The 15,647-nt window shown below is 46.0% G+C and overlaps 1 protein-coding gene across 2 annotated transcripts in view; it reads left to right on the top strand.

Moving 5' to 3' along the window:
- The window catches only part of CACNG7 (calcium voltage-gated channel auxiliary subunit gamma 7), a 41,935-nt gene extending 31,201 nt beyond the window's left edge, over positions 1–10,734 (top strand). For both annotated transcript variants that reach the window (XM_028702870.2, XM_028702869.2), the window contains 2 exons: positions 3,932–4,077; positions 8,985–10,734. In XM_028702870.2, coding sequence (XP_028558703.1) covers positions 3,932–4,077; positions 8,985–9,242 — 404 coding nt within the window. In that variant the 3' untranslated portion in view covers positions 9,243–10,734. The remainder of the gene's footprint in view (positions 1–3,931; positions 4,078–8,984) is intronic.
- Positions 10,735–15,647: the final 4,913 nt, after the last annotated feature.

The raw sequence follows: 15,647 nt of genomic DNA, 5'->3' as shown, positions 1-15,647 counted from the left end.
GTCTGGTGGCAGAGATGACTCCTCAGGGTTCAGGGGAGGAGAGGTAGGCTGTGGCGACTGTAGCTCCACATGAAACTGTGGAGGACTGTGTCTCTGAAGATTCCTAGTCTATTTTGGACCACAACTCCCATCACTTACCAGCTGACATGGCCTGCTATAGAGTTTAGAATGAGCACTCGCCTTTTGCCAAGGAAACCATTGGTCCACCTAGCTCAGGGCCAGGGAGTCTGTGGTCCTCCAGATATTGTTGGATACCCAGCATTGCCAATTAATAGAGATGATGGGAGATGTAGCCCAACAACACCTGGAGGGTCACAGTTTCCCCACCCCTGATCTCACTGGCAGCAGTTACCTAGGATTTCGGACAAGCATCATTCCCAGCCTCACCTGGAGATGCTGGGGATTGAATCTGGCACTTTCCGCTTGAAAAGCAGGTGCTCTGCCCCAGAGCTATCACTCTGCCCTCCAAGACAGCTTCAGCAACGCTCTCTTCAAACACCCTGAAGAAGCACCAACTAGAAAGGAGCTGGAAAAGGTGGGGATATGCCTTCCCTGTTATACCCTTTCTCTGCTCCCCCATCAACACTTACATTTCAGAAGCCAGGGGCAAGGTCCTACCATTATTTTTTCTACACCCCAAATCCAAAGTCCAGCAGTCTCATGCCCCCCCCCCACTCCAAGAGTCATATTCATAATTTTCTTATTATTCCAAGACTCCCTGACATTCTTTCCATCCATCTTGGTAAAAGCAGAACTGAAAAATTACAGGATTATTACTATTAATCACCTTCTAAACCACCATCTCAAGGCAACTTACGTATAAAATAAAAAAGTTTTTAAAAAAACCATAAAGGGCAAATGCATTTAAAACAAGGCTAAACCCCTAACTTGCAGACACTTGCTATAAAGACTCATTTATCTCCAGCTAGATATTTAGAAACTGGATGCTGGCTTGTACAAATGTGGAGTTTCTCTGTGTCCAGCTTTTCTCCTCTGATGCTTTTGTCTGAGAATTGCTAAAGCACCCACTGTATTTTTGCAAGAGAGGAGGACAGGAAAAAAACCCAGAATTGCCTCTGGCTTCACCTCCCATTAGCTTCCCTGCCCACCAGCTCCAGCAGTAAGCAGCCATCACTTCAGAAGGCAGGTGAGCTGGCGTTACTGCTAAGGCCCCGGGGGGGGGGGCACACGACTCCCTGGCCAGCATGGGAGAAGGAGAGGAAGCGGAGGAATGGCAGCAAAGCAGGGAGCAAAGAGCTGCATCCGGCCGCATCCACCCTCCGCTTCTGTCACGCTCCAACTCAAGCATGACAGAAGTGCCAGAACACAAGCAAAGCACAAAACGGCCTTTAGATTTACGACAAAAGCCCAGTTTTGTCCACTTCTGCCTCCTCCCTCAGACTAATTTGCTGCCACTGCATTCCCCAGTGTGGGAGGAGGGGGAAGAAGAGGGAAGCGGGCAGGGAAACCATAGGCCCACATCCATACTGGGGTCTGGGGGGAGGACCAGAGGAGGAGGAACAAATGGTGCTGCCTGCCTGTGCATATTTATTAAAACATTAATACAATAAGTAGCAACAAATACAGGTAGCAATAAAGCAGCGGGGCATAGTAGGTAGCCAGCATGATGTAGAGGTTAGAGTGCTGGACCTGGGAGACCAGGGTTCAAATCCCCACCCAGCCATGAAGCTCACTGGGTGACCTTGGGCTGGTCGCTGCCTCTCAGCTTAATCTACCTCCTAGGGTTGTTGTGAGGATAAAGTGGTGAGAGGAAGAACCATGCAAGCCACCTTGAACTCCATGGAAGTAAAGGTGGGATGTAAATGTAATAATGAAACACAGGGCTGGTACATCCCATTTCGTAGGGACGCGGGTGGCACTGTGGGTTAAACCACAGAGCCTAGGACTTGCCAATCAGAAGGTCGGTGGTTCGAATCCCCGCAACGGGGTGAGCTCCCGCTGCTCAGTCCCTGCTCCTGCCAACCTGGCAGTTCAAAAGCACCTCAAAGTACAAGTAGATAAATAGGTACCGCTCCGGCAGGAAGGTAAACGGCGTTTCCGTGCGCTGCTCTGGTTTGCCAGAAGTGGCTTAGTCATGCTGGCCACATGACCCAGAACCTGTACGCCAGCTCCCTTGGCCAATAAAGCAAGATGAGCGCCACAACCCCAGAGTCGGCCACGAATGGACCTAATGGTCAGGGGTCCCTTTACCTTTACATCCCATTTCACCACTTGAGATGAAATGGGAAGCGCTGCTTTCCCCTGCCCCTGCCACCTCCACCTACCTTCTCCTGCCCTACCCCCAGCTGCATCTGAAGCCACCCGGCACTGATTTTGGGCAAGAGCACACTGATTTTGGGTGAGATTTCACTCCAAATCACATGAGATCTTGTGTGCTCCTCAAGCCCCCCCCCCCCAATTTCAGGCAAGATCTTGCTCCAAATGGACATGATGTTGCCCAAAATTGGCACCGATGGCAGTAGCGCTTCTCCATCACTGGTGGAGGCAGTGGGGCAGGTGGGGCACCCATGGGCTTGTTACCTGTGGGGTTTCTGCCTCCTGAAGCAGTGGCTTTACCCCACATAATGGCTGGGCCAGTTCTGATAAAATATATAATAAAATAGTAAACCCCCCCCCCAAAAAAAAACATTCCAAAGCCTTGCAGAGCCTAATCAGTTCCACTTAGAGAATAAGTGTGTTTAATCTGTCATTTGGAGGGGTGGAGGACAGAGGGGCTATGGGGGCCAAGGCAATGGGGCCAGGCAAGTGAGGCTGAACAACAATGTTATAGTTCTAATTGCATGGCAAGGGAAGAACGGATCATGGAAGGCAATTATGTCCAGGTTGGTCTTCTTCAGTTCAGATGATATTACGAGTTGGTGAAGAGCAATGGCTGCAAGGCAACCCGAGAAGTAAATCTGCGAGCAGCCGAAAAGGGCAGCACTGGGCCCTTAATGGGAAACAGAAGAAGAGCAGTACATAGGCCTGTCTGCGATGCTGCAGCACAAGCACAGTACGGCACCGTGCTGCACTACTGAGCCAGCTGCATTTTAGCACTCTTTCTCTTTGTCACATGCTACTATGACCAAGAAATGCAATGCAGGGTGAAGCTATGTAGCTGAAGGGGTGCAATTATGTAGATAGGAGCAGGCTTGATTTACAGTAGCTCTCGCTGCCTTCTATATGATATACGGCAATTAATAGCCAGAAATGTGGGCATGCTGTTCACCACCACCACCCAACACATATAGTCTGAAAGGAACCCATAAAGGGGTGATGTGTGTGCATTTGTGTGTGTGTGTGTGTGTGTGTGTGTGTGTGTGTGTGTGTGTGCATGCGCACTGCAGCTGGTTGCAGTGGCATCTCTGCTCTGAGCTAAATGTGGAGAGTGAGGTAGATTTGTGGTACAACATAAGAACCGAGGGAGGTACCTTATACTGAGTTTGATCATTGGTCCATGTAGTTCAATGCTGTCTACACCAGGGGTCAGCAACCTTTTTCAGCCGTGGGCCGGTCCACCGCCCCCCAGACCATGTGGAGGGCCGGACTATATTTTGGGCAAAAAAATAATGAACGAATTCCTATGCCCCACAAATAACCCAGAGGTGCATTTTAAACAAAAGCGCACATTCTACTCATGTAAAAACACGCTGATTCCTGGACCATATGTGAGCCAAATTGAGAAGGCGATTGGGCCGCATCCGCCCCCGGGCCTTAGGTTGCCTACCCCTGGTCTACACTGACTGGCTGAAGCTCTCCCTGGGTCTCAAACTGAAAATGCTTAGCATTTAGAACTGGGACCTTCTGCACTTGTGAAGCAGGGGCTCTACTACTGGAGCTGTGGCTCCTCCCCACAAGCGAGGCCTTCATGAACAGCTGAAAATAACAGCCTCTTCCTTCCCACCCCTCTCCCTCTGTGCTTTTTCTGCAGGGCTCTCTCTGGTGGTGGGCTTGGTTCTGTACATCTCCAGCATCAATGACGAAGTGATGAACCGCCCCAGTGGCTCAGAGCAGTACTTCCAATACCGCTACGGATGGTCCTTTGCCTTTGCTGCTTCTTCCTTCTTGCTCAAAGAGGTACACTTCCCAGCATTTATTTATCTATTACATTTTCATCCAAGGAGCTCAAGTTGGTGGACGTGGTTCTCCCCACTCCCACGAGTCCTCACAACAACCCTGTGGTGTAGGTTAGGCTGAGAATTTGTGTGTGGCTGGACCAAGGTCACCCAGTGAGAGTCATGGCTAAGCGGGGATTCGAACCCTGGTCTCCCACGGCAAAGTCCGGCACTCTAACTGTTACACAACACTAGCTCCCACACTGCACTTGCACATGTGCATGCGCAAACACACACACACACACATCAAGAATCACAAGACAGAGAAACCAGTAGGAGAACACTTCAATCTCCCAGGACATTCTATACAAGATCTCAAAGTAGCTGTTTTACTACAAAGGAATTTCAGAAATATACTGGAAAGAGAAGCTGCTGAATTGCAACTCATTACCAAACTTAAAACCATGGAGAGACCTGGTCTGAACAAAGACATTGGATTCTTATCTCATTATACATGACAAAGCCATTTTTCACCTTCTCACCCCTTGCTTTTTCCTGTAAGACCTATTGCAGTCGTTAAGAGTCGTCAACAGGCTCATCACAGCTACCCATTCCCACCACCCTTCTGAGTAATACCCCTCCCCACCTTCTCACTATATAGAAGGATCTGGCAACTTCTGTTTCAGTGTATCTGAAGAAGTGTGCATGCACACGAAAGCTCATACCAAGAACTAACTTAGTTGGTCTTTAAGGTGCTACTGGAAGGAATTTTTTTTGTTTTTACTATGACAGACCAACACGGCTACCTATCTGTAACACACACACACACACACACACACACACACACACACACACACTCCTGACTCCCAATCTTGAATCACAGATTTAAATTTTGGCCAAGGGGTAAAGCAAGTTTTCCTTTGCTGGCCTTACGGGGCTTTTAAAGCCAGAAGGCAGAAAGGGCGGCCACTGTACTATTGTCAATCCACGTCCTCATTAGGAGTCTAACAAGTGAGACCATCACATCTCCTTCCTCCTAAGGAGATTGCTCCTGTTTAGGGTTCTTGTCTGTCAAACCACCTAAGCGGGATAGCCCAGTCTTCCACTCCCTCAAGTTTAAAGTTGTTTTTATACTGGATCAGATTGTTACTATTAATGTTTGCTGGTTTTTTTTTTAATTATTATTCTATGTGTTGGAAGCCACCCAGAGTGGCTGGGGCAACCTAGCCAGATGGGCAGGGTATTATTATTATTATTATTATTATTATTATTATTATTATGTTCTGTTTCTTCCACTACCCCTCAACTGCCACCAATATACTTTTATTTTATTTTAACTTCTGCAAACCTTGGAGTTTCCCCTAAGCATGATGACCCACCCCCCCACCCCCATTTTGGCTGGAGGTTGGTTTCAGGGCACCATTTCAGTTTTGACTTTTGCTGCAACTTGATTAGGGATTATTAACAGGGAATCAGAGTACTGCATTACTCCTATAAAATATTCCCTCCCAGCTAGGGATGGGCAAACGTATCAGTTTTGATTTCTCTTTCTCAATTTCTCGATGGTTTCAGTTTTCCAGATCAATATGCAATTACTTTTTAAATTTTTATTTTTAAAAGTCCTCACAAAAACTGCCAGCATTTTAGCACACATTTCTCAAATATACACACTTGAGCAAGTAGTTTCCCTTAATGTAATGCATCTTTGTGTGTTTATTTCAGAAATATATGCACATTTATGCACACTTTCCTTCAAACGTACACATTTTTGTATATAGCTGAAGTCTGCACCACAAAATTTAGAGAGGTGTTAATTTTTGAAGGCTACCTGTCCACATGTTGTTTGGGGAAGTGCAGGTTAGGTAGGTTCCCATCAAAATATGAACTGAACCAAAATTCTCCCCTCTATTCAGCACAGTCTCTCAACCTGCAGTAAGGATACAGCAGTGAGCTACACTACAAGAGCCACACTGTTGATTACTAGTCTCTCAAGCCAACTTGAAACACTCGACTAAAAACTAAGGATAACATTGCAGCTGTGTTGCAAGCTACTGCCCCATGTTTGGTCAAACCCCAGGCTACAGTAACGTTCTACCTCTGGACAACATCTCTTGACAGCACTGTAGGACTGTTGCAAACCACTTAGAGGTTAAAATGTTCCCTGGCCTCCAGCTTTCTGTGTGAATGTTACTTCAGGGCTGAATTATAGCCAAAGCCTTTCCTAAACAGATATTATATTAGCTCCCAAAACATGAAGGGTTTTAGAGGGTAAGAAAATCTCTGAATTCTAGATTGGCACATCCCTGACAGGATAGACTCTCTTTTAACAGGATAAACTCGCTTTTAGTCATACCCAGAGGAGGCCCACCGGCATGGCTAACTTAAGTTCTACTTAAAATTAATGGACCTATCTGGATACAACCCAAGTCTCCTTGTCTATGACAATAATTAAAGAAGGGGCTCTGCAAGATATTTTTTAAAAAAACCTCAAGTCTACTGGTTTTCCAGCTGGCAATGTGAACCACATTTGCTTTGGAATTTATATTAGCAAAAATATATCTTTAAATGTTTCACACTGAATAAGAATTGCATTAAAAAGAAGAGGAGCTCTTTCGTCTCTTTGCTGCTACCTTTTGGAGTTTTGCTGTGTGGGTGGGTGGACACAATGATGTCCAGTTCCAGTTGCATTAACATTTTGGATGTTATCCACTTATACCTATGGGCAGCTCTTACTTTCACTTTTCTCTGCGGACATTTAAAAATAAACTCAGTATGAACCAGGAAATTACCTGTCCGGACAAAAATGATGTCCTTTTTATCTCCTTGTGCCTCTTTCTCCATCATCTTTTGGTGCGTTTCTCTGCAGCAAGGAGGGAAACAGAGCAGAGGGTGGTTCTTGCCTTCTTTCACACCTGCCCAAGCAGCAGAGTTTTGAAGCTTCCCTAGTTGTTTCAGCCACATTACCCTCTTCCCTTGCTCCTTTCAGCCAGCCAGACGCACACGCACACATCCAAAACACACACACACCTTCAGTTTTTCCTGCCAACTGATTCAGTATTCTGAAGCTACTGGGGGGGGGAAGGGATTCCCCTTAAATTTTGTTTGTTTGTTTGTTTGTTTGTTTGTTTGTTTTCTGTACTTCTACAAATACTGGGCTTTCAAGCATGCTAATACTTCCTTGTAGGGAAGAAAGCGAATGTCTAGATGTTTGGTCCTGGCCTTGAATTGCCCCGATTCAGCCAATTTCAGGCACGGTTGGTTGTCCTCAAAAACCGTGATGGGCAAACAACTCACTCCACAGAGCTCCTGGACCAAACAAGCATAGAACTCCAACTCTCTGCACATTCCTATTGTGCATGGATGATTCTGTTTTGTCCTCATAAAGACTGGCATTCACCTCCCCCCCCCAAAAAAAAAAACATTGCTAAGAGAAGAAATGTTGGTGCATAAGCTAGCCCTGACTCTCACAGTAATTCAGCAGCGGCATAAGACATTGGGCCAAACTGGACATGACTATGGCTGGGGGAGATATTTGATTCAGTTTGCATTTAAATGTGACTCCACCTAAATTGCGCTTTCAGAAACAGCAATGGCACCGAAACACAGCCAACCAAAATTCGTGCGATTCTGAATTTTGCAGTGCACTTCTCCAGCCAAATAATTTGTACAGGAATGCATTTACTAGGGTAAAGTGTCCATAAAAATGCATATTTTGGTGCAAATAACATACAAAAAAAGCATTCTATTAGAAAAATTGCTTTGCCAAAACATGTAAATTAGGAGAATGCCACACTAAAATGTGGATCAATTTTCATGAGGACTCTTTCTTTCTTTCTTAAATGCAAATTGATGAGGAAAAGTGAAGAGAAAATAGAATAAAAGAGAACATAAAACAGTGAATAAAACCAACCAGGATAGATAAATGAAAGCCTCTTATACGAAGGCAGCATATTTCTATGTTCCAGTTGCTGAGGAGTAGCAACAGGGGATAGATATCACCCTCCTCACCTGCTTGTGAGTTTCCTAGTGGCATCTCCTTGGCAGCTGTTGAAAATTTGATCTGATGATATAAGGCAGTTCTTAAAGTTTAATTGGTGGAGTGGGGGACAGGATATTTCAGTGCTGATTTCACAAGCACGCATCCTCCAGACTTGAAGAAGGCTTTGGCATAGTGCCTCTAGTGGACCTCCTTCCAGGCTAGTGGGGCCCCCAATTGGTGCCTGATAATTGCCACTTTAATTTCCCATATTGCTCCCTACTGTGGAAATTAAAATGGTGGGCATTTGATGCTGAACACAGGGGTTGGGAGTTGAAGGATCTTCAATGCACGTTGAACAGAAATCATGAAGGAAGTTCTTGGGATGTTTGGCATGAGTCAACCATCTATGGACTAGGATGATCATGCCCACTTGCAAAAAGCTGAGTATCATCACAGTGACCAACAGAATGCTTTACGGCCTTAAGTCTACACAAGCTTCAGTGTTACTTGTGCATGTGTGCATTCCATAGCATGACTCCTCATGCCCTGAAGGCATCCTTGAGTGGGATGAAACTGGATGCAGTGAGCCACAGGTGAGCTACAACGAGCGACATGAGTTACAGACATAACACATACACACACATTTATTTGTTTATTACACTGTGCCCCACTTTTCATCCAAGGAAGTCAAGGTGGCCTGCATGGTTCTCCCTCTTCCCATATTATCTTCACAGCCTTGTGGTGGTGGGTTAGGCTGAGAGACTGTGGTTGCCCCAAGTCCACCCAACAGGCTTCCCTGCGAGGATTTGCGCCCTGGCCTCCCAATACCTAGCCAAGCACTGTAACTGCTACACCACAACATACTGGCACCACAACTTGTGAGACCATATGGTTGCATCTAAGGGGTATGTCTTGTTCTTGATATTTCCCTCTGTAACGGCTCTTTGCAGGGCGCAGGGGTGATGTCTGTCTACCTCTTCACCAAGCGCTACGCTGAGGAGGAAATGTACCGCCCTCACCCAGCCTTCTACCGGCCACGCCTGAGCGACTGCTCCGACTACTCCGGCCAGTTCTTGCACCCCGAAGTGTGGCACCGTGGACGTAGCCCCTCCGACATCTCCAGCGACGTTTCCATCCAGATGACTCAGAACTACCCACCAGCCATCAAGTACCCTGAACATATGCACATATCCACCTCACCTTGCTAGACGCACCAGAGAACGAGCTGGACAAGGAAGCCAGCTTTCGCTTGCAGACTATATCGTTCTACCCCAACCTGCCTAGGAGACTCCCCTACCAGTGTGGGTTGTCTTCCCCTCTCTAAAGACTCTTTACCACCTACTCTGCTAGAAATGTTCTCTCTCTCTCTCTCTCTCTCTCTCTCTCTCTCTCTCTCTCTCTGGTGGGAACTATTCAACCAACTTTTGAGATTGCCAGTGCCCCCCTCACCACCCCTTCCGCCCTCTTGGAAACTGTCCTTATTTCCTTGCTTCCCTGGGAAACTACCAATTTGAAAAGCCCACCCCTCAAAACTCAAGTCACGCACACACCCTGTTCATTCTCCACAGAGCAGCAGAAAGAAGGGATATATCTCCCAGTTCAGTTCTGCTGCCTCAGAATACTTCTCCTTTCACTCAGGTGGTTGGAAACCTTAGTGGGAAATGACTCGTGAAGCATGTTCCCCTCAACCTTCTCCCTGAAGAGGTTTCGACAGCAAGCAGGTTCAAAACCATCTGCATTTTTCAGATCTTGTGAGAGGAAGATGCCCAGAAGCCATTTTCTCCCATCAATCCAATTCCTGAAAGGAGAGGGCTCATTGCCAACATCTCCCTCTGTCAAAACAACAACGAAGAAACAAAACTAGCTTGACAAGAAGTAATTGCTTTACCATTGTCATCATTCTCTAGTTTCCTGACTATAAACGACATCTCCTTGACATTTTTACCTCCATCCTTCAAAGGCCCTAATTATTCAGGCTTATCCACCTGACAACAGCCATCCTTCCATCCCAGCTTCTTAGGTGATGACAGGAAATACATTAGACTGCCATCTTGGTTCAACCAAAAATGACCAGGTAAAATGTAGTGCTATATTTTCCATTCCCCTTTTCATCGTGCCGATTCGTGACATAGCTCTACAAATACTGCTATGTTTATTTGTCTCAAAACAACTAGCCCTGAGAGGAATACTCTATTCAGTTTATTTCTACCAATATCTCAATCTCAGTCAATCAAATTATAGCATGAAACTGTTCCCTTGCCGTTCTTCTGTGCTCTAAATGTCCTCCTCCCTCCCCAACACGCACACACAAACCTGCTCCCTCTGTGCTTCATTCTTGCCTTCTAGGTTCTTACAGGAAATGACTAATCATCATTTTTGTATGCCCACAAATGACCAGCTTGGGCACCAATCCTGTAGGTTTCATTATTCTCTCAGGCACTTCCCCTTGGAACCCAACAGCAAAATACTGCACCACCATTTGGGGTTGGCTAAAATAAGGCCTTTTCCTGTCAGGAAATGTGCACGCCCCCTCTCCCGTTTCTGTTCTTATTGTTGAAGAAAATAGTCTGACATCTGAATTTTCTTCCAAGATCTCGTACCATTTGCTTTCTTCCTGGCTCCACCTCCTGGCTCTTCCACCACCTTTATTTTTGTCAGCGTTTTAGAGGAGAACCCAATGTACGATCTGAAAAGACCTTTTTTTAAAAAAATGGTGCCCCTACAAATGAGACAACTAAAACACAATTGTGGAGGGGTGAGGAAATAACTGTGTCTTCCAGCCAACAATGCCTCAAATATTCCCACCCCATCATTCAGTTGTCCATCAGCAAGGGGCCACGGCCATGTCATCGTGGTGCAAATGGAAACTCTTAAGAACTCCAGAAGACTCTTTTTTAAGCATGTCATGATGATGCCACCTGGGGTTTATGAGGCTAAAGACTCAAGGGGAAAGGAAGAGAGAAAGAGAGAGAGGGAGGGAGGGAGAGGGAGAGAGAATTTATTATCCAGCTGTCAATCATTTACCACACTAGGGAGTAAAGTTTGAACCCCTGTTTCCTTGCCTTTCCTATTTTTCTCACTCGTGGTTTTCCTTTGTTTTGACTTAACAACTTATATTTTCTGCATCAGTTTATTCTCGTCTTACATTTATTTTTGTTTCGTTTGCGTAACAGTTTTTCCCCATTTCCTCACTCACTCATGTGTGAGGTTTTTTCCCCTTTCTGTACCCCTCTTAATTTTTTTCCTTTCACAACATTTCACCTTCTTGGGCTTTCTGAATTATTATTTTTGGATTGCTAAACACACACACTCATTTCCTAAGGACTCCGTGTGCATAATTCTCTGGTTTTCCTTCCTTGCCTCTGCTTCTTCCTTTCCCCGCCCATCTCATTTAATTCCTCTTAATATTTTGTGCATTCCCCACCCCACCCCCTTTCATTTTGAAACTGTCTCTTTCCTTTCCAGTTCCTCCCTCTATAATACTCCGCTGCGCCTTTGCAACTCCAGCTCCTGCATATGGATACTCTGTGGTTCAACCAAAGAGGGAACACGGTGCAGGGGAAAAAGGAAGGCTGAGATGAATTTTGAGTAGAAGAGGGATGCTGACAGGACACACACAAAAATGGTGGGAGTGGGGGAGGGGAGGGAGCTGCTGAAGAGGGAAACCTGAACGGAAGGAGTATGGGAATGGGGAGGGAAATAAAAAAAAGGGGGGGAGGCATGTGGTGGAAAAACTGTAAGAGGAAAATGGCACTGAAAAAAGGGATATTACTGGATGTAAGATTGAATAGAAAGAGAAGGCTTGAGGGGGAAATCTTGCGGTGTTTCTGGCTGCTCAGCTCAAACTTATTTTCGCTCTCCCTGTAAAATTTAATCCTGCTTTACCCCCCCCCCTCCCAGTTTCGCTTCAGCTACAGGAAAAGGCTGTTGCTCAGTGCGGTAAATGAGCCTACTTTTCAGGCAGAAGACCGCAGTATCAGTCTATGGGCTTAGCCAAGGAGAGGCTAGTCCCATCAAGTAAAACAATAGAAGTACTTAACTGACCAATCACATTGGTCCTGCCCCCCCAACAAAAGTCCTGCCCCCCCCCCAAATGCAGGCTATGTTCATGTATCAGTCCCTGGTAGGACTGGAAGTCTTCCTGCCTGAAATCCTGTTTCCAGTTGATGCAGGGCATCAGTCTTCAAGCGGTGGGTTGGGCACCCACTACAGAACCACAAGCTGATCTAAAGTGGGTTGAAACTTTGGCACGACTGCCATACAAATATATGGTAAAAAAGAAGAAGAAGAAACTGGGCCTCCCCAAATCCACGTTTGGTTGAAAGATGGGTCCTAAGTTTGAAAAAGCTGGAGGCTACTGGTATACTGACCTAGGTGGACCAAAGATCTAACTTGAGCTAAGGAAGAATTCCTGTTTTCTCCCTCTCTTTCTCTCTGCCTGTCACCAGCCTCTTTTCCTGTCACACAGTAGTAAATTGAGTGATGGGGGAGGACTTCCGCTCCTGTCCTTTGCAGGGGAAAAGGTGGGGCAGGAAATGACATTCTTGTTAGACTGGGCTATTCCCACCCGTTTCCCCTGGGGCATTCAAAGCTTTAAGGAAGGGCATTCTGTGAGGCACAATGGGAAAAAGTTTCACTGTGTTTGCAGGCAATATTGCAATATGGCTTCCTGTGAAGAGGTGTCATGTCAATGCATGGATTTCCTCATGGCACTGCCCCCCCCCCCAGTCTTCCCAATCTGAAGCAAGTTTTAGCACCCACTATGTCAGAATTCCCTTGAGCAAAAGATGACTTATCCTTGGATGCTATAAACCCATCTTACACAGAAGGAAGAGAAGGCAGCAAGGACTTTTGAAGGGTAAGGAGCAGATGCTTGTTTGACTGCTCTCATGCCATAGCTATGAAAAGGGATGAGAAGAAAGATACTGCTGAATCAGCTTTAGACAAAGAGAGAGAGAGAGAGAGTTCTGATTCTCTTTTTCCGCATGTCCCCCCCCTCCTCCTCCCACTGCAGAGTCAGCACCAGCTGCAGTTAAGTTCACCTTCATGCATTGCTTCGGAAATCAGAATCCAGCACTGGTTTCTGATTTTCCTGCCATTTGTCAAGTGGCCTATCTACAGCATCACCATATTTGCACTCCACCCCATCTATTCTTTCAGGGGTCCACAATCATCACCTATTGCAAGAGAGCGCCCCCTGTTTCAGTGAGTAGCCCTTCACTTATGGGAGTCGTTTCTGTGCCAAAGGAGAGTTAGGGATGAGGTGTCGTCTCCAAGCCAGAAGGCTGTGGAAGGGAGTGATGCATCACAGCACTGCATGCAATCCTACAAATTAATGCTTTGCAAATAACATGTTTCTGGTCCACTTGACCTCATCGAGTTAAGGAAACATTGTAGTGACAGATAGCCTACACTTCTGTTTCCCATTTGGCAGATGCCAGCTTGGTGGCAAGACCACTGTGGAGGTAGAGGGAGCTCTATTTGGGGTGTAGGGTCTCACTTTCTCTGGCCACCCTAATAGAACCATAGAATCATAGAGTTGGAAGAGAACCCCTGGGGTCATCTAGATCAACTAGTTGTTATGCAGGAATCTCAACTAAAGCATCCATGACAGATGTTGTTGTTGTTGTTTAGTCGTTTAGTCGTGTCCGACTCTTCATGACCCCATGGACCAGAGCACGCCAGGCACTCCTGTCTTCCACTGCCTCCCACAGTTTAGTCAAACTCATGCTGGTAGCTTCGATAACACTATCCAACCATCTCGTCCTCTGTCGTCCCCTTCTCCTTGTGCCCTCCATCTTTCCCAACATCAGGGTCTTTTCCAAGGAGTCTTCTCTTCTCATGAGGTGGCCAAAGTATTGGAGCCTCAGCTTCAGGATCTGTCCTTCCAGTGAGCACTCAGGGCTGATTTCCTTAAGAATGGATAGGTTTGATCTTCTTGCAGTCCATGGGACTCTCAAGAGTCTCCTCCAGCACCATAATTCTGCTTAAAAACCTCCAAGGAAGACACCAGGTGTGTTCTGACCAAGTCAGAACAGAGCACAACTATTACTTCCCTTGATCAGGACACCATAGTTCTGTTGCTGCAGCCTAGAATAGCATTAACTTTTTTTTGCTGCTGTATTATACTACTGACTCATGTTAAGCTTGTCGTCCACTAAGACCCCAAGCTCATTTCACATGTACTACTGACAAGTCAGGTGTCCCCCATCTTATATTGGTGCAGCTGGTTTTTCCTGCCTAAGTGTAGAACCTGGCCTTTGTCCCTGCTGAAGTTCATTTTGTTAGTTTTGGCCCAGTTCTCCAATCTGTTAAGGTCACCTTGAATCCCGATTCTGTCTTCTGCAGCATTGGCTACTGCTTCCAGTTTGGTATCATCTGCAAATTTGATGAGCCTCCCCTCAATTCCTCCACCCAAGTTGTTTATAAAGAGGTTGAACAACAATAGGCCCTGGACAGAACCCTCTGGCACTCCACTTGTCACTTTTTCCAGGTTGATCAGGAACCATTAGTAAGTTCCTGAGTAAACCAGCTACAAATCCACCTAGTACTTACCTCGTCCAGCCCACATTTTACCAGCTTCTCTGCAAGAATATCATGGGGGACTTTGCCAAAAGCCTTACTGAAATCAAGCTAAACTACATCCACAGCATTCCCCTGATCTACCAGACTTGTAACTCCATCAAAAAAAGAAAGAAATGAGATTCATCTTGCATGACCTGTTTTTGAGAAACCCATGCTGAGTCTTAGTAATGACAGCATCTTTTTCTAAGTGATCACAGACCATCTGTTTCTTCCCTGGTACTGATGTCAAGTTACCTGGGACGGTAGTTACCTGTGTCTTCTCCCCCCCCCCCCTTTTGAAGATAGGTACAACATTTGGCCGCTTCCAGTCTGCAGTTGGGTTGTACCAATCTTAGCCCTAAATCTATAATTTGCAAATTAGGGGGAGGGAAGAGAAGGCACTCACTCCTCAACCTTCCATTAATCCCACAATAAGTCCCACCCCATTATTTCCAGTGGTCCAATGCACTCAATCATTGCTGCCCTTGTCAAGCTATATTGAGTTTGGGAACCTGTGTTTCATCTGTTGTTGTTGTTGTTGTTGGGATATTTATTTATTTATTTACCGGTATTTATTTATTTATTTGCAGGGGGAGGGAAGCTCTGGAAATGCAAGCAGTTGCTCAGAAAGCAGATGGGTGCAACTTTCAGGACTGCTGCCACTCATGTCCCTCCCTACTAGGGCCTCAGGTTTTTTAAAAATAACTGGTCTGTTGTGAGCCAAGCTTCCATAGCAATACCAGATCAGGGAGGTGGTGGGTCCATAAATGTAGAGATTTAACAAAAATGGCAACTCAGAATGCAGGAAGGAAAGAATACAAAGGATGGCTTCTGATTCCAAAGTGCAAATAAAGAGAGGAGAGCAGAGTGTGTGGCTCAGAGGTTCGGTCAGGTCAGCAGCAATAGCCATCGCCAAGCAGCAACATAGGTGCAGTGATGATGGCTTCTTGTAGGAGGACAGCTTTGCAGCTAACGGTTGTAGGGTGTCAGTCTCCTCTTTTTTCCATTTTCCAAATAGATTTGATAGGCATGGAAACCTCCTTGGAAAT

This window comes from Podarcis muralis, chromosome 13, assembly GCF_964188315.1.
Source record: "Podarcis muralis chromosome 13, rPodMur119.hap1.1, whole genome shotgun sequence".
NCBI lineage: Eukaryota > Metazoa > Chordata > Lepidosauria > Squamata > Lacertidae > Podarcis > Podarcis muralis.
The sequence above is the reverse complement of the archived record's forward strand: the minus strand, read 5'-3'. Positions and strand labels throughout refer to the sequence as shown.